Here is a 27,002-nt window from a genome sequence, read left to right as displayed (position 1 = left end):
TCCAGTTCACCAATGTGAAAAGGATTTGCACTTGTTAGATCTGGTGAGAGCACTCAGACTCTACATTTCTCGTACGGCGCCCCTGCGCCGCTCGGATGCACTCTTTGTCCTCGTCGCTGGCCAGCGTAAAGGGTCACAGGCTTCCAAATCAACCTTGGCTCGGTGGATCAAGGAGCCAATTCTCGAAGCCTACCGTTCGGCTGGGCTTCCGGTTCCCTCAGGGCTGAAGGCCCATTCTACCAGAGCCGTGGGCGCGTCCTGGGCTTTGAGGCACCAGGCTACGGCTCAACAGGTGTGTCAGGCGGCTACCTGGTCGAGCCTGCACACTTTCACGAAACACTATCAGGTGCATACCTATGCTTCGGCGGATGCCAGCCTAGGTAGACGAGTCCTTCAGGCGGCGGTTGCCCACCTGTAGGAAGAGGCCGTTTTACGGCTCTCTTACGAGGTATTATTTTACCCACCCAGGGACTGCTTTTGGACGTCCCAATTGTCTGGGTCTCCCAATGGAGCGACAAAGAAGAAGGGAATTTTGTTTACTTACCGTAAATTCCTTTTCTTCTAGCTCCAATTGGGAGACCCAGCGCCCGCCCCTGTTTTTTTGTGTACACATGTTGTTCATGTTGAATGGTTTCAGTTCTCCGATATTCCTTCGGATTGAAGTTACTTTAAACCAGTTTATAATTCTTTTTCCTCCTTCTTGCTTTTGCACCAAAACTGAGGAGCCCGTGGGAGCACGGGGGGTGTATAGGCAGAAGGAGAGGGGCTTAACACTTTTAAGTGTAATACTTTGTGCGGCCTCCGGAGGCATAGCCTATACACCCAATTGTCTGGGTCTCCCAATTGGAGCTAGAAGAAAAGGAATTTACGGTAAGTAAACAAAATTCCCTTTTTGGGGCACCCCCTCCCTTCCTTTTTAAAAGGGTTACACCCATCTCCATAAATGAATGTTGTCAGATGGTGCATGTTTAAGCAAACACTTTTGAAATGTATCGTTCTTGTTTGCAGCCGTTCTTCAGGTATTCACTTTTTTTCAGTTTAACACTTGTTGCCTAGGAGACTGCTGTCTGGCTTGTAAGCACTGCTCCAAAGCGAACAGCACGGAGCTTGTAAGCACGGCGCATGTTCGGCCACCGCTGATGGGCACCTATGGTCTGTGTCCTAGGCTACAAGTTGAGGGAGGGGAAGGCATTTTACTGGTGACTAAAAATTTCAATGGGCTTGGACTTTAGGCTGGCACCTTCTACCTTTGCAATAAAAAAACGCCCAAAACATTACAGGGGCATTCTGGCTCTGCTGAATTCCCCATGAAGAGGCGAGCTGGGCCAGGTACATCAGATCTATGGATCGCTGCCTGGACATGTGTATGCAATCAGAAGGTATAGTGCACCTCCCATCGTAACGGGACAGGCGCAGGTTACCCGCTGATTGTACACACGTCGTGGCAGGCATCCATAACTGTGACGTCCCCCATCTGCCTCAATCTGTGCTGCTGATGCTTTTAGCTCATACATGAGTGTGTAGACTAGATACAACTGTAACAAATCCTCAGCTGTGAGAAGTATGGAGTCTCCGCCAGATTTCACCTTCTTGTTTCAATTCACTGACTGCAAACAGCTACATGAAGAATTGGAGGACAGCATGTATAAACATGGAAATTCACGGCAGGGCTGCACATTTTGCATGGAGCTCGTTGAGTTCTGTTTTAGCTGCAGGGACCTGCTCCTCTGGAGAATGGGACTCCCATTGATCAGCTGGAATCTACGTCTGGGCTGAGAGAATGCTGGGGGCTGTAGTATTGTAAAAGCTGGGGAATGACAGGTTAGTGGCTGCTAAATTGGGAAAAATCAGCAGTTTGGCTTGGTGACCACAATCATCGGTGGCAGCTTCGTGCAATGTACGGCTGTAGAAGGGTTGTCACCTGGTGGAGCCAGCACTATATGGCGGTGGCTTACACTGATCTGGTCCGTTTCTTCTGGTTGTCTTTTTTGATGTCAGACATGTCATTATACAGAGGCTCCTCCCCCTCCCCCTGTATTGTGATTTGGGTGCAGGGGAGGTGTAATAAGATCCAGGTGAACGCTGTCTTGCTGAGCATGTTTAGGCTGCTTTCACACATCTGTTCTTTGCCGTCTGGCACAATCCGGCAAAAAATCCGATGCAACGGATCCGTTGCATCAGTTTTTTCCATGCGTTCCTTCCGTTTTTTGACGGATCCGTTGTGCTACTGAGCATGATGCGCAGTTCAAAAAAACTGGATCCGTCGTTGGATTCTGTCATATGCCGGATGATGACGGATTCGGCACCCATAGGCTTTCATTGAAACTCACGGCACCATTCAGTTTTTCGCCAGAGACAAGTCTGATGCAACGGAAGTCCATGTGGCACAATTCGGCGCTAATACAACGCTAATACAAGTCTAGGGGGGAAAGAATGGATCCGGCGGCAATAAACGCCGGATCCGTTCTTTCCGTTTTTTACCGGATTGTGCAGCACGGCGAAAAACGGATGTGAAAGCAGCCTTACCTCTCGTTGCCTGCGGGGTCCTCGGATGAATTCGTTGTTGCCCCCTCACAGGGGACCCCCAGCGTCTCCTCCAGCCATTCGCCTGGCTCCCTGCTCTTATCTAAGTGCGACATTTCTTTAATGCCGATATTAAGAGGCTTCACAATCCTCCGCTGAGAACATAGAGGAATGCGAAACATGTCTGGTTTAGATTTTTTTTTTTTTCTTTTCATTATGTAAATTTTATGTGGAAATTATGCAGATTTGTACCTGAATAATAGGGGCTGTCACTTCAAAGTGATGCTTCATCCCTCCTTGATATTTAGATAGACTCTGAGCTGCGTCTGTCCGTAACTGTGCTAAAAGTGATCCAGGGAAGGACAACGGGTGAACCAGCGACGGGGTCATGGGCGGCCAAGCCTCACTGACGGGCGTGAGGAGCAAAGTCTAACCGTGTGATCCTACAAAGGATCTATGACAGCACAGGTTGCTGAAAAGATGAAGAGTGGCTATAATAGCAATGTGTAGGACATGCAGCTTTCTGAATTAGTGGTTGTGTAGCCACAGACTGGCGAGGGGCCCATGCTGATCGCTGTGTACCACCACATGTCTTGCTGGGAAGCCTTGTGTCCTGACATCATGTGGACAGCCAGGTGCATGCATCATGTATCGGGGGGGAGGAGATGGCACCAGGATGACCTACAGGAAGAAGACAGACCAGCAGAGGCGGTGTGATGGGGCAATGTCCTGCTGGGAAGCCTTGTGTCCTGACATCATGTGGACAGCCAGGTGCATGCATCACCTATCGGGGGGAGGAGATGGCACCAGGATGACCTACAGGAAGAAGACAGACCAGCAGAGGCGGTGTGATGGGGCAATGTCCTGCTGGGAAGCCTTGTGTCCTGACATCATGTGGACAGCCAGGTGCATGCATCATGTATCTGGGGGAGGAGATGGCACCAGGATGCTCTATAGGAAGACCTGCTGAGAGAGGCAACATGATGGGTTAAAGTCCTACTGGGAAGCCTTGTGTCCTGGCATCATGTATTCACCCAGCCCGTCCACATCACTTACCTGGGGAGGAGATGGCACCAGGATGACCTACAGGAAGAAGTCGGACCAGCAGAGGCGGTGTGATGGGGCAATGTCCTGCTTGGAAGCCTTGTGTCCTGGCATGTGGAAGACCGGGAAAATGCATCACTTACCTGGGGAGGAGGTGGCACCAAGATGCTGTATAGGTAGAAGACCGTCTGAGAGAGGCAGCATGATGGGCTAAAGTCCTACTGGGAAGCCTTGTGTCCTGGCATCATGTATTCACCCAGCCCGTCCACATCACTTACCTAGGGAGGAGATGGCACCAGGATGCTCTACAGAAAGAATATCGGCTGGGAGAGGCGGCATGATGTGAGAATGTCCTGCTGGGAAGCCTTGTGTCCTGACATCATGTAGACTGGGTCCATACATCGCTTACCTGGGGAGGAAATGGTGCCAGGATTCTGTATAGGCAGAAACCAGACTGGAAGAGGGGTTGTGATGGGGCAATGTCCCGCTGGAAAGCCTTGTGTTCTGACAGCATGTGGACAGATGGGTGCATACGTCACTTACCTGGGGAGGAGATGGCACCAGGATGACTAAGACTGCTTTCACACATCTGGTTTTTGCTGAGCAGCACAATACGGCGCTCTGCAGAAAAAACGCAACTGTTTTTTTTTTTTTTTTTAAAAAAAATCATGCACAGTGAAAAATAGAGGATTCCGCCGCTCAAAAAACGTTACATGCTGCGTTCCTTCCGCCCGGCGGACGCAACGCAGCGTCGGCCAGCGGAAGAAACGCATGTACTTTTGGCTCAATCCGTCATCTATAAAAGTCTATTGGAAACAGCGGAATCTGTTAACGGATTCTGCTGTTTTCCAAAAGGGCGGATTGTAACGGAAGGAAATTAACGCAAGTGTGAAAGTACCCTTACTATCACCAGGACAGAATAGCAATGCACTAACAGAATGCAGCGAACCCCCATGATAAACACAATCTACCAAGGGTGGCTGCCTGGCATTAATAATGCACACAGGTGAGGCTGAGTACCAGTTAGTGTCCAGCTTACAGCATGTAAGTGACCCCCATACCATTGCTAATACTCCTGGTAGCAGCCATCCCCCTCCCATGAGTTGATGAGTTGTGAGTGGGTTTTTGTATCAATATTTTGCACCTGTGCCACCCTCACCTTTATCCCGGGGGCTGCTGTATCCTATTAGTGCTTTGGTATTCTGACCTAGTGATAGACTGTTTTCTTTTTCTGTGAGAAGTGTTTGAGTTTGTCCCATGTGAGTAATATAATAAAAATACAGCTGCCTTCTGAAATGCCATGTAAACACAGTTCCAACTTCTTATATTCAATGTTTACATGGCATTTCAGAGTGCAGCTGTTTTTATTTAGTTGTCTCGGCTTGCACCTGTTCACACTTGTCTTATTCTTGGAGGTGCTGGTCATTTTTTGATGTTTGTAGTACACTCCCTTCTGACTGAGGTGTCCACTCCTCAGCCTGGGGCGTTTTTAATTAGAGCTTGATCCTGCCCTCCTTTTATATTATAGGCCTACAGCTCGGGTAGAGGTATATAAGGTTAGGGCCTCAACAAAGAGATACGCCTTGTTAATGGCTGTTGGGCTCTCATGAGTACCTCATTTTATTGACATGGTTTCTAAATTTTCTATAGCAATAATGCAATTCCAGTTTAATGTATTCAATGTAACCCCCCCCCTTCATGCCAGTAGGATTCCCTATGTGCATTTTTCCATTTTATACCCTTACCACACTGCAGGAACAGATGTCAGTCTGATCAGCTATGGGATGAGGTAGAGAACCCACAGGATGCATGGAGGCTGCACGAGACAACGGTGTAGAGCAGCAGTACTGAACCTTTTATTTCTTGGAGAGCCACATTCAGCTCTGATGGATGGTCACAAGCTTCATTCCGTTCCCATTTGCACCATATTGACACAAAGAGCCCCACAGTCCAAAAATGGCAGCTAAGCTGCTTTCACACATCCGTCTTTTGCCATAAGGCACAATCCGGCGAAATGCAGATAAAACTGATCCAGTTTTATTCCCCATTGACTTGTATTAGCGCCGGGATGGCCTTGTGTTGCATTCGGCGATAATCTCTTCATTCGGCTGCCAGAATGGACGCAGCTTGCAACGTTTTTTGTCTCTGGCAAAAAAATCGGACCACGCCATATCCGGCGCCATACGTCATGTATAATGGAAGCCTATGGGCGCCGGATCCATCGTCATCCGGCAAAAAAACGCATTCCAGTGATGGATCCGGTTTTTTTAATCTGAGCATGCTCAGATGAGATGTGAATTCATTTCTGGCCTCTGTGTCTCTTTCGCGCTCTTTCGCGCTCTTTCGCGCTCTTTCGCGCTCTTTCGCGCTCTTTCGCGCTCTTTCGCGCTCTTTCGCGCTCTTTCGCGCTCTTTCGCGCGCTCTCTCCAAAAAATGCATGTGTAAAAGTAGCCTAAAGCTTCCCCTGCAGAAAGCACTGTTGACTTTCGATTTTATCAGTGGTGGCACGCATATCGCTCTTCATGCTCCTGATAAGAGCACAGGACATACATCTAAGGGTTCCCACTTTACCTTCATTTGGTATTCTAGCATTAAGCACATTCACTACAGTATCGCTCCCAGCTTCACACTCCCCTCTGCGTCTCCAGTTTTAGGGTGCTTTTCCATCTGCGCTTTTCTTGTGTGAGTGCAATCCGATAAATCGGATCGCACTCGCACCAGTGTTAATGACACAGTTTCATCTGTCCCGTTTTTTTTTTTTTTTCTCTCCACGTGAATCGGGCTCTCTGTACAGTCGCAGCATGCTGCGATTTGCACAGAGTCGTGGCTCACGTTTGTGTAAAATCGCACTGCACTCGCATGTTATGTGACTGCAGTACGGTGCACGCAGAGACAGACAGCGGAGGAGATGGGGAGAAAGTGGTGCCTCCATCTTCTCCGTTCCTGTGATTCGATCGCAAGATTGCATCACAGTCGCATGTCCCTTGGCTGGCACCGCAGCAGAGGGTTATTAGCATATCGCAAGTGGAAAAGCGCCCTCGTAGCCTCCTCCTCCCCACCAGTATCCATGCATCCAGATCCGCTCTTCAGTCACCATCTGGAGACCTGCTCTTTATAGGTGTTTGCTAAATCTGCTGGTAATGCACCAAGCTGGGGGACCGCTGCAAACCACACCTGTTCCTTGGAGCCACTTTTTGCTTTCGAGCCACAGTTTGGTGACCCCTGATATAAAGGATGTCCGTCTGATATCTTTGTGCAGCTCACATCTTGGTGCAGATATTATGGGAGGTTCTTACATGGCCTATGGCATCCATGCCACGAGGAGTGTGGTCATAGTTTTTCACAAACTTTGCCGACTGACCATGGAGGCATTGGATTCTATTCAGATTACAGATTGATACTCCAACTGATGGTTTGTTGTTTGGGATCAACATAGGCAGACTGGGGCCTTAACCTGCTGTGTGCTGATTCATAGGCAGGCTAGCAAGACCTAATCTTTGCTAGTATTCTTGTTTCTTTTAATCACGTTGTGGGGAGGCCTATCACATCTGCTCTACTCCTATTTATACTGTTGGAATCCTTCTACCCATGCCAGCTATAGTTTATTCTGTGTTGGTCTGTGAGGTGTGGTGGTGTCCGATTCTATCGGGTAAAAGTTTAGTGGTGCTTTTTGCTTGGTGTGGTTGTGGAGTGTACTCTTGTTTTGTAGTTTCCTTCCGGCTCGTGGTTTCCTCCTGAGTATCTTATTGTCTTGTGATGTGACAGTTTTGGTTTTTCCCTTGTAATTTTCTCTAGTTTCAACACACTCCTTTCCCGGGGGAGGGGAAATTTATATCAGGAATGGTCAGGAACAGGGCCAGGAAGGAGACTCTGGCCTCTGCACCATTGGGAGTTTCCTTGAGAATAGGGATGGCATAGGGCTACCTAGCTTGAGGGACAGCTTAGGAGCCTTAATTACCTGCTGTCCCAAAGTCATCCTGACATTGTACTCTAGATTTGGTGCGAATTGATTTGCAAGACCTGATCCGTCAGCTCCACCATTAATGGGTGGGAGTCCTGAGAGACATATCCTACCTGACCTCATCGGTGGCTCTTTGCATTAGAAGGCTTGGTTTGACTTCTTTAAAAGAAAAAAAAAAAAAGTCTGTGGCTCTTGGGTCTTCGGGAGCCCCTCCAGCGACCACAAATTACTGATGTGGGTGTTGACCGGTCAGTAATGTGGTGATACGAATTGGTTGGGGGCGGTTATCGTGGCACTAGGGGGGGAACCACACAATATTACCAGGTGGTAATCGTTATGACTGATGGGCTTACATCTTGCATGATAACGGAGGTGCCACAAGTTGTAGAGAAAGTTTACGAATGTTGTCCCCTCGGGTTCTCCGGTGACCAGCGTCCTGTGAAAGATTGCGTCCGGACCCCAGGAGCATAACGATGACCTAGATCTGGGCAACGATGTCAAATAACACATTAGATTCCTAATCTCGGGCTGTCAGAAGAGTAAGACGGGTGGCTCTTTCCTGCCCATATTTAGCACATAATTGATCTTTTCGCGCGCGCTTTGCTGGAACAGGTGGCGAGAGGTAGCGGCCGTGATGGATAACCCTGCTTAATACGCTCCCTGAGTTATGTGCTTCCAGGGTGGATACAGAGGCGCAGCTGAAATGATCTCATTTAGATGAGGGAGTTCAGGCCGCGCATCCGCAGCGCCATAGATAGTGCGGCGCGGCCATCTCTCACGCTATTAACTCTGCGCTTAATATTTAGTTAGCAATAAAATGCACCATTAAGTGACATGCGAATTCCATAAAGGAATCATTGCCTTGTGAAAGGCTTTAGCATTCAGATGCCCTTCTCCCGCGCCAGGTGCTTTTAGGAAATGTCTCGTGCAATCATTAACCTCTTCATTGCTGACTGTGCAGATGCACGCAGACCGGCTCCGGGCACGACCATTCATTTCAGAGTGTTTAGGAAAGGAACCAACAATGAGAGATCTGGAAGTCCCCATCTCATAAGTCTTCAGATGCCCGCATCTTACAACGCGTAGCGTTATGAGAGCAGCTTTGGGGAAAAGTGGATTGAAGCTGAGGATGTGAAAATATGCTAAATGGCATTTGATGCTGATTTTTTATTTTTAATTTTTAATTTTTTTTTTTTCTTCTTCAGTACTAAGGGTAAAGTGTGCAGGATTTTTGGTGCAAAACATCCGGAAGTTTTTGGTTTTGAAGAAATTCTGCAGCCAATAGGTTCCCGGGAGGACGAACGCATTAAAGTAACTACGTTCTGGCACGAAAATGTGTGCTTTGTGTTGGCGAGTGGCAGGGGATTGACATGCGCATTACGGGGAGGGGATCCAGTGGTCACCATTGATTAGAAGCAGTAGAAAACTGAATGCAGAGCAATAAGACTGATTTTAAAGGGGTCGTCCGCCACTGCACAAACCAGTGATCCTTGGGGGTCGATTTTTAAATTTAACCTATCCTTGCCTCTGACTGGTGCCACTGATCTCCTCTCAGCCCCCTGACCCCCACCGGTCTTGCGACATGAGCAATGTCGGGTAACTAGTGGCTGCTGCATAGTTTTGGCCAAGCAGAAGAACAGATCTATTCCCTTCAATGTTGCTCAGGTGCAGTATCGCCCAAAGGGAAGAGGGGTGATGTTTCTGTGGGAGGTGAGGGGGCAGCAGAGACCGCCAAATGGTAGTATACTGATGAGTGACAAACTCTTACCTGCCGCAAGAGGCTGAACAAACCTATTAATGCACAAATAATACATGTATGACACATTTGTTACTTCTTCCTAGTACAAAGCCAGGTCCTGGTGTTACTGTTGTGGTCTATGCTCCCTATGACTCTATATTTTGCTTTTTAGGAAATACAGGACACCTTGTGCTGTACCAGGATCTGCAGTTTTGTTGTGTGGTGTTTGTTGTTCTTTGTTTCAACACCCTCCCAGACCCCAGGTCCAGTTCTGATTCACCACCGCTGCTCCCCAGTATCTGATATTGCCTACAGTGCTGACATCACGTCCACAGGAGCTCTCCCCGAATAGATACTGCACCCCGCTCCGAGCCACTGATGTCACTTATTGGCAGCCGCACATGACCTCAGCCCTGCGGACCATAAGAGACACAGAGGTCAGCAGCAAAGATTCAACACTGGACCTGGGGAGGGGGGAGTGAAGCATGGTTTATTTTTCTTATAACAAACGGCATGTGGGCACTGGTATTTTATGAAAAATGACAGCCCCTTTAAACTATATAACTTCTTTCAATGAAGTTGTGCTATAAACAAAACTTTATCTAATAATTATACTGTGTAATAAATTTTTTTATATATATATATATATATATATATATATATATATATATATATATATATATATATATATATATATATATATATATATATATATATATATATATATATATATATATATATATAATTTTTTTATTTTTTTTTTTTTTATTTTCTTCTTTCCTCCTCTCCTCCTTAATTTTTTTTTTTTTTTTTTTTTTTTATACATACATATATATGTTGTTGTTGGATGTGTCATCTTTCAGTGGCTGGTTCATGTTACTTATCTGAGTGGTAGAGGTAACAATAAATCCACCATGCAGCTGCTCTGGTGCCTCAGCAGTACAGGGTGTACCCCAGGCTGTCGGCAGGCACACGTGAAGCCGTGGTGGGAGAGGGGAGCTCAGTTTGGTTAGAATCTGTGCCTTAGGCTGAGGCCACACGGGGCACTACTGCGCTGCTCGCATGAGACACGGCTCACGCTGGCAGAACAGCAGGAGCCGAGTGTCATACGAGTGTGCCTGTATCTCAGGTCCAATCATGTGAGCAGACCTCAGCTGCAGGGGGCGGGCCGGCTCTCAGGAGGGGTGGGCCAGCGTTGTGGAGGGGCGGGCTGGCATGGAGGAGGGGAGGGAGGGATTTCTCTCCCATTCTCCTCTGTAGTCGGCTATTGCCATTCTTGCCCTGCACTTGTGGTACACCGGTGTACCGCGAGTGCAGTGCGATTTTTTTTTTTTTTTTTTTTTTTTTTTTTTTTTTTTTTTCCCTGTGGCTTAGGCCTTACTGTTAGTCTAGTGGATGAGACACTCACCCACCCTTATTGGCATGGGCTGTCAGCCTATCCCTGCTACGGAGCAGTGTTTGTGGCTGCAGGGTAGTATGAGCACATATCAGCTGCACTGCAGCCGCAGCAGTCCTAGCCCCGGCAGGGGAGCGCCATGTGGGGTGGATTAGTGACCAGAAAACTTTAGGCAAATGGCCTCCTGTGCCTTGTTAGATATATGGCTCTATCAATAGTGAATGCAGCTCTGGAGTATAATACAGGATGTGAATGAAATGAGAGTCCGGCTCTGTGAACACATTCTTCTTTATGGCTTATAAAATTTCTTGTAAATGGGAGATCAAATATTTTACATTGAAAATGCTTGACAATGTAAATATTTGATCTCCCGTGTACAAGAATTTTATAAGCCATAAAGAAGAATTTGTTCAGAGCTGGACTCTAATTTCATTTATCTGCAACCCAGGCCATGGCCGAGCCTTTTATCTGTGCTCTGAACGGAAGGTGGACAACTGCAATGGTGAGCTGGACTTACAGGATGTACCTGTGCATACATCACCTACCCTGCCCTGATCCTGAGTTACATCCTGTATTATACCCCAGAGCTGCACTCACTGTTCTGCTGGTGCAGTCACTGTATACATAGGATCAGTACAGGATAAGTAATGTATGTACACAGTGACTGCACCAGCAGAATAGTGAGTGCAGCTCTGGAGTATAATACAGGACATAACTGTGTGCATACACTACTTCTCCTTCCCTGATCCTCCTGTATCGTGTGTCGCTGTACCTGGCATTGCTCATCCCTCTTCCTCTGGTCAGATCACACCACCAGCAGTGATGGCTGGTCCTAACACTAGGGCCCTGGAGATGTTTTCCAGTGTTTCCTCTGTGGTGGCTGCAGTATGGAGCAGATAGGGCTCCAGGTCACAGCACTGTACTGTCGCCCTGTCCATGTACTGAGTATCAGAACCGTTATGTGCTTTGTATTCTCGGCACCTTCGTGCGTTGCCTTCTCTAACCTGACCCGTCTCCTTCCAGGGTGAGCGAGGAGAAGGAGGTGACGGAGGAGCGATTGAAGACGGAGCACGAGTCGTTTGAGAAGAAGATCCGACATTTGGAGGAGCAGAACAACCTCATTGCTACAGAGAGGGAAGATATCCTTTTAGTCTGTATATATCCCCCCCCCCACCCACCGTTTCTCGTTTTTACTCTGCTCTGAGTTATAATTGTACTAATTTATGGAGAGGAATAAATCTGCATGTGTTTCCATTCAGTAGCATGACTTATCAGCATGGGATGCTGCCTGCGTTCGGCTGGAAGCGGCTTTCCAGCTGTTCCCTCCATGCTTCCCTTCTATGAAATCTACATTTGTCAACATGAATTTCCCATTGCCGCCTGCTGAACAGGAACACTTTCCATAAGGATAGAGGCCTCCGAATCGCTCTGCATTGCCTCGTTTTAATCAGATTCTCGGGTACATTTACAGAACGCCCCGCAGGCTGCCAAGTGTTAATGTGATTAACTCTTACGTGGCAGGTTCATAGCCCCACACAGCAGCGATCGGCCTGTGGGTCTCCTGCCACTTTATTGCCGCTATTATGGCTGACCGTGACCTGGGGATGTATTACTGTAAATCACAGGACACTTTACTGGGAAGTTGATTCTTCTATTGTGCAGATGACCATGGACTCGGCTGAAATGTACTGGTTCTGATCATATTGCATCAGTTTCTGGTTAGTGGTGGGTTGTATTCAGAAATTGGCCTTTTTGTTTGTTGTTTTTCCACAGTATGCATCTTTATAGTTACGGTGAACGTGTCCCACTTCTCTATATTTCCATTGCTCTTTCTATAGGATGATATACGTAGACTTTCTTCAGCGCTCTATTGGGAGACCCAGACAATTGGGTGTATAGCTACTGCCTCCGGAGGTCACACAAAGTATTACACTAAAAAGTGTAAGGCCCCTCCCCTTCTGGCTATACACCCCCCGTGGGATCACGGGCTTACTCAGTTTTAGCTTTGTGTGCGAAGGAGGTCATACATCCACGCATAGCTCCACATTGTATAGTCAGCAGTAGCTGCTGACTATCTCGGATGGAAGAAAAGAGGACACATATAGTGTCCCCAGCATGCTCCCTTCTCACCAGATGGTGTTGCAAGGTTGAGGTACCTATTGCTGGTACAGAGGCCGGAGCCCCACATGCTGTTTTCCTTCCACATCCCCTTGGAGGGCCCTGTGGAAGTGGGATCTGTCGGCCTCCAAGCCCTGAGGCCGGGCTCCATCCACAGACCCAGAAGAACCTGATGGATGTGGAGCACGAGTACTATCAGGGACAAGGCCCTGCATCGGTCAGGTACTCGGTGTCTCCGGCAAGCACAGCACGCTCCGGGCTTGCTGGGCGTTATAGTGCGCCGGGGACATTAGTGATGGGCTTATGTTGCTGCAGCCATGGCTGAGCGACGGGTCATGTTTAGGAACTTGCGCCGACCGCTCATACGGCGGCGGCGCTGATGTGACTTGTAGTGCGCCGGGGACTTGGCGCCGACCGCGCTTTTACGGCGGGGGCGCCTGTAACTTTAGTCCCCGGCTTCTGAGGCCTGGCACCGCTTCGTTCCCGCCCCCAGCCCTGCCAGTCAGAGGAGGGGCGGGACGCTGTACAGATCTCAGCGCAGGGAGCTGGAGTCTGCTTTGCATTCTCCAGCCCCCTCTCACTGAACACAGTGAGATGCCGGGTTCCCGCTCTTGGCTGGGGCTCGCCCACGGCCCGCCCCTCTGCACAGGACGTGGAAGAGAAGCCGGCAGCCATTATGGTTTCCACTCTGGGAGAACGGAACCAGGCACAGGTTTTTGAGCGACCTCATACTCGCGCTGGGCGGGCGATAGGCAGTACTGGTCCCACTAATACTGAAGTGGGCTTTTGAACTGTGTGCGGATATGCGATGCAGCACTGTACTGTCGCTATTCTGGGCATACTCTCCTAGATGGCTAGACAAGTGTTCAATGATTAGTCTGCAGTGTTTGTTGGCAGTTTTGGCAACAGCAAAGTGCCAAGGCACAAGCTTTCATTGCCGCTTCGTTTGCAGGTGCTGCAATTGGGTTTATTGTCATGCTATACATGCACTATATGTCGTTTTTCTTGGCTAATGCACCTAGTTAAACAGACAATAGCAGCAGTAAGGCAAGGCTGCCAAGGCACAGGCTCTCAATGCTGCTTGATTTGCTTGTACTGCAGTGTTTTTCTGTCATGCTTGTCTGCTATACATTTCCTGTATGTCGCTATCCTTGCCTCATGCTCCTAGTTAACTAGACAACAGCAGCAGTAGAGCAGTGGTGCCAAGGCACCAGCTTGCAAGGCTGCTGCATTTGCATGTGCTGGCAGTGTTTACTGTCATGTTTGTATGCGATACATTCACTGTATGTCGCTATCCTTGTCTCATACTCCTAGATATATAGACAATAGCAGCAGAAGGCCTAATGTGCTAAGCCACAAGTTTCAATGCTGCGTGTACTACATGTGCTGAAGTGTTTACTTGTACTTCAGGCTTGTATGCTATACATTCACTGTATGTCGCTATCCTTGTCTCATACTCCTAGATATATAGACAATAGCAGCAGAAGAGCTAATGTGCCAAGCCACAAGTTTTCAATGCTGCGGGTACTACAGGTGCTGAAGTGTTTACTTGTACTTCGTGCTTGAATGCTATACATTCACTGTATGTCGCTATCCTTGTCTCAAGCTCCTGGATAAATAGACAACAGCAGCAGAAGAGCTAATGTGCCAAGCCACAAGTTTTCAATGCTGCGTGTACTACATGAGCTGAAGTGTTTATTTGTACTTCATGCTTGTATGATTATTTACTGTACGGTCGCTATCCTAGGCTATGCACTTAGATAGCTAGACAACAACAGCAGAAAAAGAAAAGGCCAATGAGGACTTTATATGTTGCTTGTACTGCATGTAATACGAGTCTAGGACCCCAGTGCGGGCAATTGCTTGACCGGGGTTTTCGGCTATATGTGGTTAAAAGAACCACCTGTGCTTCCTGTCCAGAGACAGGGACGAAATTGCAGTTTTTTTCCGCTGTTATATTGGCTGTGACTATGGCTGACATCTTACAGTCTGGCAGCCCACGCAGACCTTGGGCAATATAGTTGCAATGCCCCTGGCCACCATGATTTGAGGAGCAGCTCAAGGCTCCAGGGTGGTTTTCACGCGTCCCAGGGGGCAGGCTCCGACACGGACGTCAGTTCAAGAGGGCCTAAGCAGGCTCGCTGGGAATAGCCCTCGACTCCATCAGTGAAAGAGTCAGCTTCACAGCAGGGGAGATCTCTTTTCTAATATCGCAAGCAATTGCGTACTCGTCTGGCCCTCTGATCCTAGAGATGCAGTCCAGAAACGCAACGCTTTTCACGATAAGCGTTCTCCGACCGTATTAATGAGGCACTCTCCTCCCTGATTGGACAAGCGCTAGCCCAGGTCCAAATGTGGATCTCCCGATCTCCAGGCTTGCAGCTGGATCTATAGTTGTAGTGGTGGATGGGGCTTCACGTCAAAATGCCATTGACAGATAGATAGGTTCTGGCCGCAATCTGTCTATGAAGCTATCGGCAGGTCGGTTGCTCCGGCAGTCGCAGCCGTGAAGGCACTCCAAGCTATTTCAGATAGTGTTGCGCAGAGGGACGCTGTCACCGGTACATCTCGGTCTCAGCAGCGTCTGTAATCTCGCAATCGCCGCATGGCGAACCATGCTGTTAAGGCTGTCCGAGACTCTACGAGCCGGACGGCGGTGGCATCGGCCATCTCCGTATTTTTTACGCAGAGCCTAGTGGTTAACAGATTGGATCAGATGCTTCTTCCAACAAAGTGCTTAACCAGGTTGCCTTTATCTAGTGATAGTCTGTTGGTAAGGGTTGAATGAATTCATTCAACTGTCCAAAACGACTCAAAAGGCCCAGAAGGGCATAGATTCCTAGCAGGCTCAAGTACGCCCGGGGAAGGCAGCCGGAGGAATCGCTACCAAAGCGTTTTTTTCTCATAATTTTCAGCCTTCTCACTCCGCAACCGCGGGGAGCAGACTCCCCCGCTTTAGCGACATTTACCTACCACAGGTCAAAGGCCGGTGAGAGAGAGTCAGTTTGTCTCAAACTACCTCTCCGACCGAGCCGAGGCTCTTCTGCAGGCAGGACGAGTGGTAATCCCTGTTCCTCTTCAGGAACCAGTTACGCCTTTTGCTTCGACCTGGTCGTGGTGCCAAGATAGGACGGCTCCTTCCGTCCCGTTCTGGAATTTAAACTGCTTAACAAGCACGTGACAACCAGGCGGTTCCGGAGGGAATCACTCCGCTCCGTCATTGCCTCACTGTCTCAAAGAGTTTTTCCTAACATCCATAGACATTAGGATGCTTATTTCCACGTGCCGATTGCTCCAAGGCACCGGCGTTGGCTACGGGCATATTTCGTTTTGTAGCCCTACCCTTCGGCTGGCGACAGCCCCACGGGTTTTTCACCAAGTTCATGGCAGCAGTGGGAGCAGTCCCGCGCTCTTACGGTCACTCTGTGATCCCTTTCTTGGACAATCTACTTGTCAAGGCACTCTCTTTTAGAAGCATGCCAACACAACCTGAACATGGCGCTGGACCCTTCCCAGAGTTTCGGGGAGGTCTTTGACTTCTTCTAAGTTGAACCCAATCGCTGGCATATCTTGGCATAGAGTTTTCACACTCTCTCAGTGATAGTGAATTCCGCTGGACAAACAGCGTTCACTACAGACGAGGGTGCAGTCTCTCCTTCAAGGAGGCGCCTCATCCAGAGGCGAGCCTTTTCACGCAGTTTCATCTGCGTCCGCATCATTAGAAGATTCTTCGCTAAGGGGAAGGAAGTCGATGTTCCTACACAGTAACGTCCCCCTTTCACAGACGGTCAAAGACCGTCTTCAGAGGAGTCCACTCTTCAACTCAGTGGTCTAGAGCTCTGGGCAGTGTATCTTGCACTGCAAGCTTTCCTGCAGTGGCTGGAATGCAATCAGAACCGAATTCAGTCGGACTATCCACAGCGGTGGCGTACACATTCCGGACGTACAACACTAGGAAGCAAGTCTTCCTCAGTCGCGAGGACGTGGACGCAGGGGAATGGGACCTGCTCCCGTTTGGCTTCAAGAAATCGGTAGCCGCGGGATGAGGACGGACGTCGACATCATGGCGTCTCGGCAACTACAAGGTCTCGATTTTCATGGCGGGAGCTCTGGCGACAGGCGCCTTGGCTCAAGATTGGTCGCAGTTCCAGCTTCCGATTGCTGCCGCACTATTCTCGTCGCCCCAGACTGGCCGAGGAGGTTGTGGTACCGAGATCTGTGGCATCTCACCGTCAGTCGACTGTGAGCATTACGTCAGGGTCACAATGAGACGGGCTCGCCAGCCGCGGTTTGCCAAGATATTCCACAACTCGTGGAAGATATTCTTATCTTGGTGTTTTGCTCAGGGAGTGTATCCCTGGCCATCGGCTTTGCCTACTTTGCCTGCCCTCCTGCACTCTGGTCGGGAAAACGGTTGGTCGCTCGGCTCCCTTTAAGGGCAAGTCTCGGCACTATCCGTGTTGTTTCAGAAGCGTCTAGCACGTCTTCCTAAGGTGCGCACGTTGCTACAGGGAGTGTCATATTGTGCCCCCGTACGAGCGGCCGTTAGATCCATGGGATCTGAACGAGGTACTCGTTGCTCTCCAGAAGCCGCCTTTCGAGCCTCTGATGGGAGTTTCCCCTTTCTCGCCTGTCACAGAAAGTGGCTTTTCTAGGGCGATCACGTTTCTTCGGCGAGTGTATGAGCTGGCAGCTCTGTCATATCAGGCTCCCTTCCTGGTGTTTCACCAGGACTAGGTAGTGTTGCGCTCCATTCAGGAGTTTCTCCCTAAGGTAGTATCCGCGTTTCAGCTTAATCAGGATATATCATTACCTTCATTTTGTCCTCATCCGACTCACCGGTTTGAAACGGGTTTACATTTGTTAGATCTGGTCAGAGGACTCAGAATCTACTTTTCCCGCACGGCGCCTATGCGCCGATCTGATGCACTGTTTGTCCTTGTCGCTGGTACGCGCAAGGGATTGCAGGCGTCTAAAGCCAACATGGCTCGATGGCTCAAAGAACCAATTCTTGAAGCCTACCGTTCTGCTGAGCTTCCGGTTCCATCAGGGCTGAAGGCCCATTCAACCAGAGCCGTGGGTGTGTCCTGGGCATTACGCCACCAGGCTACGGCTCAACAGGTGTGCCAGGCAGCTACCTGGTCGAGTCTGCACATTTTCACCAAACATTATCAGGTGCATACCTATGCTTCGGCGGATGCCGGCCTAGGTAGAAGAGTACTGCAGGCGGCAGTGGCCTCCCCGTAGGGGAGCGCTGTCTTGCAGCCCTATCAAGAGGTATTTATTTACCCACCCAGGGACAGCTTTTGAACGTCCCAATTGTCTGGGTCTCCCAATAGAGCGCTGAAGAAGAAGGGAATTTTGTACTTACCGTAAATTCCTTTTCTTCTAGCTCTTATTGGGAGACCCAGCACCCGCCCTGTTGTCCTTCGGGATTCTTGGTTTGTTGCGGGTACACATGTTATTCATGTTGAACGGTTTGCAGTTCTCCGATGTTATTCGGAGTGAATTTGTTTAAACCAGTTATTGGCTTTCCTCCTTCTTGCTTTGGCACTAAAACTGAGTAAGCCCGTGATCCCACGGGGGGTGTATAGCCAGAAGGGGAGGGGCCTTACACTTTTTAGTGTAATACTTTGTGTGACCTCCGGAGGCAGTAGCTATACACCCAATTGTCTGGGTCTCCCAATAAGAGCTAGAAGAAAAGGAATTTACGGTAAGTACAAAATTCCCTTCTTTCCGGATTATTCCCGAAGAGAACATACAGGGTCTCTATTCCAAACTATAGGTAATCTCTATCATATAAGTCAGCACTGACAATTTACATAGCCTTGTTGCATGATATAAGGTCAAACCAGGCTCTTCACAGCTGTTTCGGGCTCCTTGCTCCTCATCAGTGCAAGGTAAAACACTTTTTGGCTAGATGAGTCCTGAGTGGTTACAAAACAGTAACTAGTCACAATCTTTGGGTGGGATTTCTCTTTTTAAAGGGTTGTCCTGTGAAAATTAATCACTAATTTATGATATACATGGTACCTTGTTGATTAGTGGTCTAAATAATGGGAGACTTTTATCCCCCGTAACAATGAAGCTGCAGTGCGCATACTTAACCACCGTTCTGTTAATTATCTATGGAGCTGCCGAAGAGAGAATGAATAGGGGCTTCTGGCCGACGACTTGCGGCTAATGATGAGCGAGTTTCGAAATACTCGGATTTGCAATACTCGTAACAAATACTGTCTAATACTCGCGTATTCATTCCGAAAAGCGAGTACAATGCAAGTCAATGGGGATTGCTCGCAATGTAAAGAGTAACCCGAATGCCGTACTATACGTTCGAGTAGCAAATAGTGCGGAATTCGGGTTACTCATTACATTGCGAGTAGTCCCCATTGACTTGAATTGCACACGCTATTCGGAATGCATTATAATGCATATTAGACAGTACTCGTTATGAGTATCGCGAATCCGAGTGTTTCGAAACGCGCTCATCATTACTTGCTGCTAAATTTTGTGACGTGCTCAGTCATGGATCAGTATAGGTTGCAACGATATCCAACGATGAGTAGAGAACCCCTTAAAATACTCAGATTCCAGATTGCCGGGTTTTCATCTTCCCGCACCCATGACACAAAGCTCATTTTTGGTGGTAGGAGGGCCGGGGGAACAGGGCTAATATATTATAGATGAATGAAAATATTGTAATTAATTGATACGCTGTTCCAACATGTGCTGTGTACAGTCAGCTAGTGTGGGGTCATATATTATCATGGTTTTTTTTTTGTTTTTTGTTTTTGTGTATAAATACACTACAGGAGAAAGTGCTAAAATATATTAATGCTATACTGAAAACTATCAGCAAGAGCCGTAATTGTAAAAGTTAAGCCATAGTAATTCCCTTTTGCAGCTGCTCTCCTGCTTGTTGACTGTTTCTTGGTAGCTCAGCTATTTCTATAGGGCACAGCAGATATCTTCAGGTATGCGTCTTTTAGTCCTATCGAGATGCGTTTCACCATTTCAGGACGTCGTTGGCCAATTTCCGGTTGAGAATAAAAGCGACACCGTTTCTTCTTCAATTATTGTTGCCAGAATAGTAGACCCAAGGTTCATTTGACTGGAAATGGACTCAATCCGAACATTTCCAGTGAGACTAAGGGCGGCTTTGCACGTTGCGACATCGCAAGCCGATGCTGCGATGTCGCACGCGATAGTCCCCGCCCCCCGTCGCAGGTACGATGTCGTGTGATAGCTGGCGTAGCGAAAATTATCGCTACGCCAGCTTCACATGCACTCACCTGCCCTGCGACCATCGCTCTGGCCGGCGACCCGCCTCCTTCCTAAGGGGGTGGGTCATGCGGCGTCATAGCGACGTCACACGGCAGGCGGCGAAGGGGCGGAGATGAGCAGGATGTAAACATCCCGCCCATCTCCTTCGTTCCGCATATCCTACGGAAGCCGTGGTGACGCCGGTAGAAGATGTTCCTCGCTCCTGCGACTTCACACACAGCGATGTGTGCTGCCACAGGAGCGAGGAACAACATCGGACCGTCGCGTCAGCGTAATTATGGATTACGCCGACGCTGTACCGATGATACGATTACGACGCTTTTGCGCTCGTTAATCGTATCATCTAGGCTTTACACACTTTGATGTCGCATGCGATGCCGGAAGTGCGTCACTTTCAGTTTGACCCCACCAACATCGCACCTGCAATGTCGTAGTGTGCAAAGCCCGCCTAACATTGGGTCTACTATTGTGGCAATGATAAATTATGTGCCCACGGGAGCTTGTACATGCGGATTTTGCCGTGGAAAACCTGCAGATTTATCTGGATTTTCTAGATAAAGCCACAGGTTTCATCAAGTACAGACACTCCCCGTGTTATCCTATGGGACATGGGGAGTGCTGTGTCCATGCTGCGGTATGTGCGACTGCGGAATATGCTGCGGATGTCCCGCAGCTGCACATAACTGTATGTCAATTATTCCTGTGGAAATCCCGGCCCTCCACTATGGAGATAGGGGCCGGGAATTCCGCAGGTAAGTCGCATGAATGTCCGCAGCTTTCCATATTTCGCTGGAATCCTGCAGCTATGGATAGCTGCGGATTCCAGGGAGCTGCTGCGGGAAGCCTTCGGACGTACCTGCGCATATATCCGCAGGTGCCAGCTCCCGTGGGCACATGGCCAATTTTCAGTTGAGAATTAGGCGAACACCGTCCTGAAGTGCAATGCAGTTAATGACAAACTCCTCTCTATACCACTACAAGGAGCGCCAATCCTTTTCAGTTTTACAGGTGTGCTTGCCAAGATCAGATGGTCACACAACGTTTTGCTCAAATCTCGCCAACTCTCATGGTGTCATCAGACGCTGTTCACATTACAGATACTGACACAACACACTATGGGTTTTCCTGCTGTTTGCGTTACACAGGCAGGCTCCGGTGTCGACCAGCTGTGTGTTCATTAATGACCAGGCGGCTAGCAAGAGTTAACCCCTGCTAGCCTGCAGGTTACAGATGGGATCACATGATGTTGGAAACATTTCACATTTACTCCCTGCCTTTATAAGATTTGGATTCCGTCTTCCCATGCCGACTATAGTTTATTGCTGTGTTGGTCTGTGTGCTGTTGTGTCCCAATCCTGGAGTTGTTGTGGCGTTGTCTTGTTGTTTCCTTCTCTTATTTTCCTCCTTTTATTTATTTATTTATTATTATTTATTTATAGAGCACCATTGATTCCATGGTGCTGTACATGAGAAGGGGGTTACATACAAAATACATGTACAAGTTACAGTAGACAGACTAGTACAGAGGGAAGAGGGCCCTGCCCTTGCGGGCTTACATTCTATAGGATTATGGGGAGGAGACAGTAGGTGGGGTGTAGGTGGGGCGGCAGCTCCGCACGGTGGTGGGGCGGCAGCTCCGCACGGTGGTGGGGCGGCAGCTCCGCACGGTGGTGGGGCGGCAGCTCCGCACGGTGGTGGGGCGGCAGCTCCGCACGGTGGTGGGGCGGCAGCTCCGCACGGTGGTGGGGCGGCAGCTCCGCACGGTGGTGGGGCAGTGAGGTCATTCAAGGTTATAGGCATTTCTGAACAGATGAGTCTTTAGGTTCCGTTTGAAGTTTGCAAGTGTAGTAGATATTCTGACGTGTTGAGGCAGTGAGTTCCAGAAGACTGGGGATGTTCGGGAGAAGTCTTGGAGACGGTTGCATGAGGAGCGAATGAGAGAGGAGGAGAGAAGGAGATCTTGGGAGGACCGGAGATTACGTTTTGGAGTGTAGCGAGAGATTAGTTCAGAGATATATGGAGGAGACAATTTGTGGATGGCTTTGTAAGTCAGTATTAGTAGTTTGAATTGGATACGATGGAAGATTGGGAGCCAGTGAAGGGACATGCAGAGAGGAGAAGCGGGGTGGTAGTGAGGCGAGAGGTGGATCAGTCGGGCAGCAGCATTAAGGATGGACTGGAGAGGGGCGAGCGTGTTAGCAGGGAGACCACATAGGAGGATGTTGCAGTAGTCGAGGCGGGAGATTATGAGAGCATGCACTAGCATTTTTGTAGATTGAGAATTGATGAAGGGACGGATTCTGGAAATATTTTTGAGTTGAAGACGACAGGAGGTGGTGAGGGATTGAATGTGTGGTATGAAGGACAAGGCAGAGTCAAAGGTCACTCCGAGGCACCGAACTTTGGGTGCTGGGGAGAGCGTGATGTTATTTATTGTAATAGGTAGATCAGGTGGAGAGTGTAGGTGAGATGGAGGAAAGATGATCAGCTCAGTTTTGGCCACATTGAGCTTTAGGAAGCGAGAGGAGAAGAAGGAAGATATAGCAGATAGGCACTCTGGGATTCTGGACAGCAGAGAAGTGACATCTGGACCAGAGAGGTAGATCTGAGTGTCATCGGCATATAGGTGGTACTGGAAGCCATGGGACTTTATGAGTTGTCCCAGGCCAAATGTATAGATAGAAAAAAGTAATGGTCCCAGGACAGAGCCTTGAGGGACACCAACAGAGAGAGGACGGGATGAAGAGGTTGTGTGGGAGTGGGAGACAGTAAAAGTGCGGTTGGAGAGGTATGAAGAGATCCAAGAGAGAGCGAGGTCTCTGACACAAAGGGAAGAGAGGATCTGTAGTAGGAGGGAGTGGTCAACAGTGTCAAAAGCTGAGGATAGGTCTAGAAGTAGGAGTATAGAGAAGTGGTTGTTAGCTTTGGCAGTAAGTAAGTCATTTGTGATTTTTGTCAGGGCAGTTTCAGTGGAATGATGTGGACGGAAGCCGGACTGTAGGTTGTCAAAGTGAGAGTTAGAGGAGAGGTGGGAGGAAAGTTCAGCATGGACGTGCTGTTCCAGGAGTTTTGAGGCAAGTGGGAGTAGCGATATGGGGCGATAGCTGGCAGCAGAGGTTGGGTCGAGGGAAGGTTTCTTTAGGATGGGTGTGACTGTTGCATGTTTAAAGGCAGAAGGGAAGGTACCAGTTGTTAAAGATAGGTTGAAGAGATGGGTTAAGGCTGGAATTAGGATAGTGGTGAGGTTGGGGAGGAGGTGGGTTGGGATGGGATCACGTGCGCAGGTGGTGAGGTGCGCTTTTGAGAGCAGATGTGCAAGCTCTTCTTCGGTGATAGTGGAGAGGAAGTTTATGGGGGAGGAGCAGTGGTCTGTTATATGAAGGGGTTGTGGTGGTTGAGCAGAAAAGACTTGTCTGGTTTGGTCGATCTTTTCTTTGAAATATGTGGCAAATTCTTCTGCGGAAATGAGGGAGGTTGGAGGGGGCAGTGGTGGGCGAAGGAGGGAGTTGAAAGTATTGAAGAGCTGTTTGGGGTTGTGTGTTAAAGAGGATATGAGGTTTCTGAAGTATTCCTGTTTAGCCGAGGTAAGGGCCAAGCGAAATATGTGAATTGCATTTTTGAATGTGGTGAAGTCTTCCTGGGAGTGCGTTTTCTTAGCTCTTATTGTCTCATGCGTGCACGCATACTTGCGCACCGAGAGATGGTTTTTGTTTTCCCTGTTTGTCTATTTCAGTGGGCTTTATCACTCCTGCCCCAGTTCTCCCCAGGGGTTGGGAGATGGGTATAAAATAAAGGCCAGGAAGGTGGCTCAGACATCCTCACCTTCAGAGGTAACTTTGGAATACCATGTAGGATAGGAGTGTGCCAAACCATCTGATTAGCCTCATCAGGAACCTTTACTTCGACCGAGAAGCAACAATTCGAACGGAAAACTGACCCGGCATGGCTTAAAGTAGAGTAAGGCGTCAGACAAGGCTGCCAAATGTCACAATTTCTCTTCAGTTTATATGCAGAACCTTTTTTCAGGAAGGCTGGACTTGCTAAAAAAGAAGGAACCAAAATTGCTAGTTGAAGCCTCATCAATCTTAAATACGCAAACAATACAACATTGATAGTAACAAGCATAGATAGAATGAAGGACTTATGGAGTGTCAAGATGGAAAGCTCAAACATGGGTCTCCTACTCAATACTAAGAAGAAAAAGATAACTACTGCCAGGTATCACCGGGACATATTTGAGATGCCTACAAACTGGAAGTTCTAAAGGTCTTCAACCTACTTGGATCAATGATCACTCAAGAAGCAGTGACGACACCAGAAGTCAAAAGAATAGTTATGGACAAATCAACAATGATGTCACTAGATAAGGTCCTCAAATTGAGGAACTATTCACTGGTGACACAGACTCAACTAGTGCATAGTCTGGTCTTTTCTGTATAAACATATGTATGCGAAAGCTGGATGATAAAGAAACAAGACAGAGGAAGAATCCATGCCTTCAAAATGTGGTGCTGGATAAGGATTTTATCAATACCATGGGTGGCAAGAAGAACAAACAAATTAAGCCTGACGTGTCACTCGAAGCAAGTACTACCAAGCTACAACGTGCCTACTTTGGAAACCTCAAATTGGAGAAGGACCTCCTGGTCGGAAAACTAGAAGAAACAAGACAGAGGTTGACCAGCAACTCGATGGCTTGATACAATCAAGATAATGGCGGAGAAGACCCATCTAGGCTGCACAAGATTGATCTTCCTACAGAGCATTCATTCATCAAGTCGCTATGGCTAGAAATCGAGCTCAAGGCCACCACACACCATAGACAGCGGTTCCATTCAACCCACCGTTATGGCCCTCCCACAAACGAGCACTCTGCCTAGCATTCAGTATTTCCTGAGAGAGCCGCTACCAGACTCCTTTTATTTGTCCACCGACCAAAAGGATCTGTTATTGGAAATGCACCTGGCCGGATCCTGCTATCCGCTGACATCTGTCGAAGAGTCGGGAGGCCTCCAGACCTATCAGTCGGGAGGCCGATATCGGTGGTATCTCACAAATTTAGTTAAGTTATGTATCGAGGGTTTAAGAGACCTATTGTAGCACCGGTGTAAGAAAATGTTTAAAACAGAAGAGCTCCGGTCTGGACTTTGACCATCTTTCACTATTTTAAGCATTCTCCATTGGAACTGTTTTGTTTTTTTTCCCCTCCAAATACAAATAATCATACGTTTCCAGCATCGCCATCTAAGCCATTGCTTTTATTAGAATATTTTTCACCCCAGATGTCAAGTACTTCGATTTCCATGCAGATTTCTCCACCATCCTATATACAAAGTTCAGCTGTAACGCCCTGAGGCGCCAGACAACACCGAGCCGCTAGTTGGATGATACTCGCTTACATTTCCCCACCAATCCTTGAGTATTTTAATACCCCAACATTCTTCTGTTTTCTATGAAAACTGCCGTGTAGGGAACAATTTATTTTTTTTTCTATTCCCCCCCCCCCACACGATTTTTGATTCTTATTTTCATTATCGCAAAATAATTGATGGAGTTTCGCTGACTTGCCGCAGTAATGAGGTCTAAGCGTAATAATGCACTCCTTTCTAATAACTGAGCACTGCTGGCGTTTAAAAGCCTCCTAAATCAGTAGCTTTACTATGAATTTATTAGGGTTTTTTTGGCATTAGCTTTAATAGTAGTTATTTACATAAGCGTACATCCCATTAACCGCCATCAGGGCTGGAAAACATGCTGAACTGTTCATATTTTCATATAATTATTGAACATAATGGTTTCATTTGCATTTCTAAACCGCGATGCCTCTGTCAGGCTTCGGAAATAGTGCCTCGACGCAGTCCCTATTTCACAGACGCTTATTTGACATCATTACATTTTATGCTAATCTGCATCCCTTGGATCCCATCAGAAGGACAGATGCTGATACTGTAATGTACAGTTCCCTCGTCCCATTGCCCCAGTGGTACTCTCAGTGGCTCTCAAGTGCTCCCACCTTTATCGAAACATGAAATGGATTGCACTATACTTTGTCAGGAATCTGAGCAGGGATACCCGCTCTTATGATGTTCTTGGAATATGTAGTATTGGAGTTCTGGACAATTCCTTTTAAAAGGGCTGCCTCCTGACCAAAACTTCAATTTGTATTCCCTATAGGGTCATAAAGATCCCAATGTCGGCCATGAATCAAGACCTCTTTGTAAGAGCGACTCCTGCTGTAGTGGACCCTCAATGCTTGGATTACTTGAGAACCTTGCAGCTGCTAAAACGAAGGTTGGAGAAGATTGACCTGCTGTGATCAGAGGTTATATGGATGTTCAGTTTGTGTCTTCCTTTCAACTACCGTTTGGATGTTGGGGGACGATGGATTGGACTTGTTGAAGTCGAATGGCCGATCCTCTTCTTCTCCCAGGAGATGAGCCACCAGAGGAGACGGGCAGCAACTTGCTCCTCCATTGAAGACCTGAATCTCTGCCGAGCCCAACTCAAATGCCAAACGCAAACAAGTCTGATCCTTAGGAGATTAGAAAAATGTCCGTCCATCCATACGCATGAAGATTTCTCTTTAATTGGAATAAAGGCAACCAAACTATGAAGACCCAACCGCACTTCCGTTATTCTGCTCCACTGAACCCTACAGGTGATACAACGCATTCAACCGGGAAGTGTCTCCCATGCGTTCATCTAATCCAGTGTTTCTCAACTCCAGTCCTCAAGACCCATCAACAGATCATGTTTTCAGGTTTTCCTCAATATTAGGGAATAATCCATCACCTGTGTAACAGTAATGAAAGCCTGAAAACATGATCTGTTAGTGGGTCTTGAGGACTGGCGTTGAGAAACACTGGTGTAATCACTTTGATCCCTCGATCAACTCTTCGTGAAAGTGTGGAGATCTCCGGCTCAAGTGCAGTTGTTTT

At 48.1% G+C, this 27,002-nt stretch overlaps 1 protein-coding gene across 1 annotated transcript in view; it reads left to right on the top strand.

Annotated features, from left to right (window-relative positions):
• The window catches only part of KIAA1328 (KIAA1328 ortholog), a 249,927-nt gene that overhangs the window by 48,507 nt on the left and 174,418 nt on the right, over positions 1–27,002 (top strand). The window contains exon 5 of the mRNA XM_075327734.1: positions 11,686–11,801. Within this exon, the coding sequence (XP_075183849.1) occupies positions 11,686–11,801 (116 nt within the window). The remainder of the gene's footprint in view (positions 1–11,685; positions 11,802–27,002) is intronic.

This window comes from Anomaloglossus baeobatrachus, chromosome 1 (assembly GCF_048569485.1).
Source record: "Anomaloglossus baeobatrachus isolate aAnoBae1 chromosome 1, aAnoBae1.hap1, whole genome shotgun sequence".
NCBI lineage: Eukaryota > Metazoa > Chordata > Amphibia > Anura > Aromobatidae > Anomaloglossus > Anomaloglossus baeobatrachus.
This window is presented reverse-complemented; position numbering and strand designations above follow the sequence as displayed.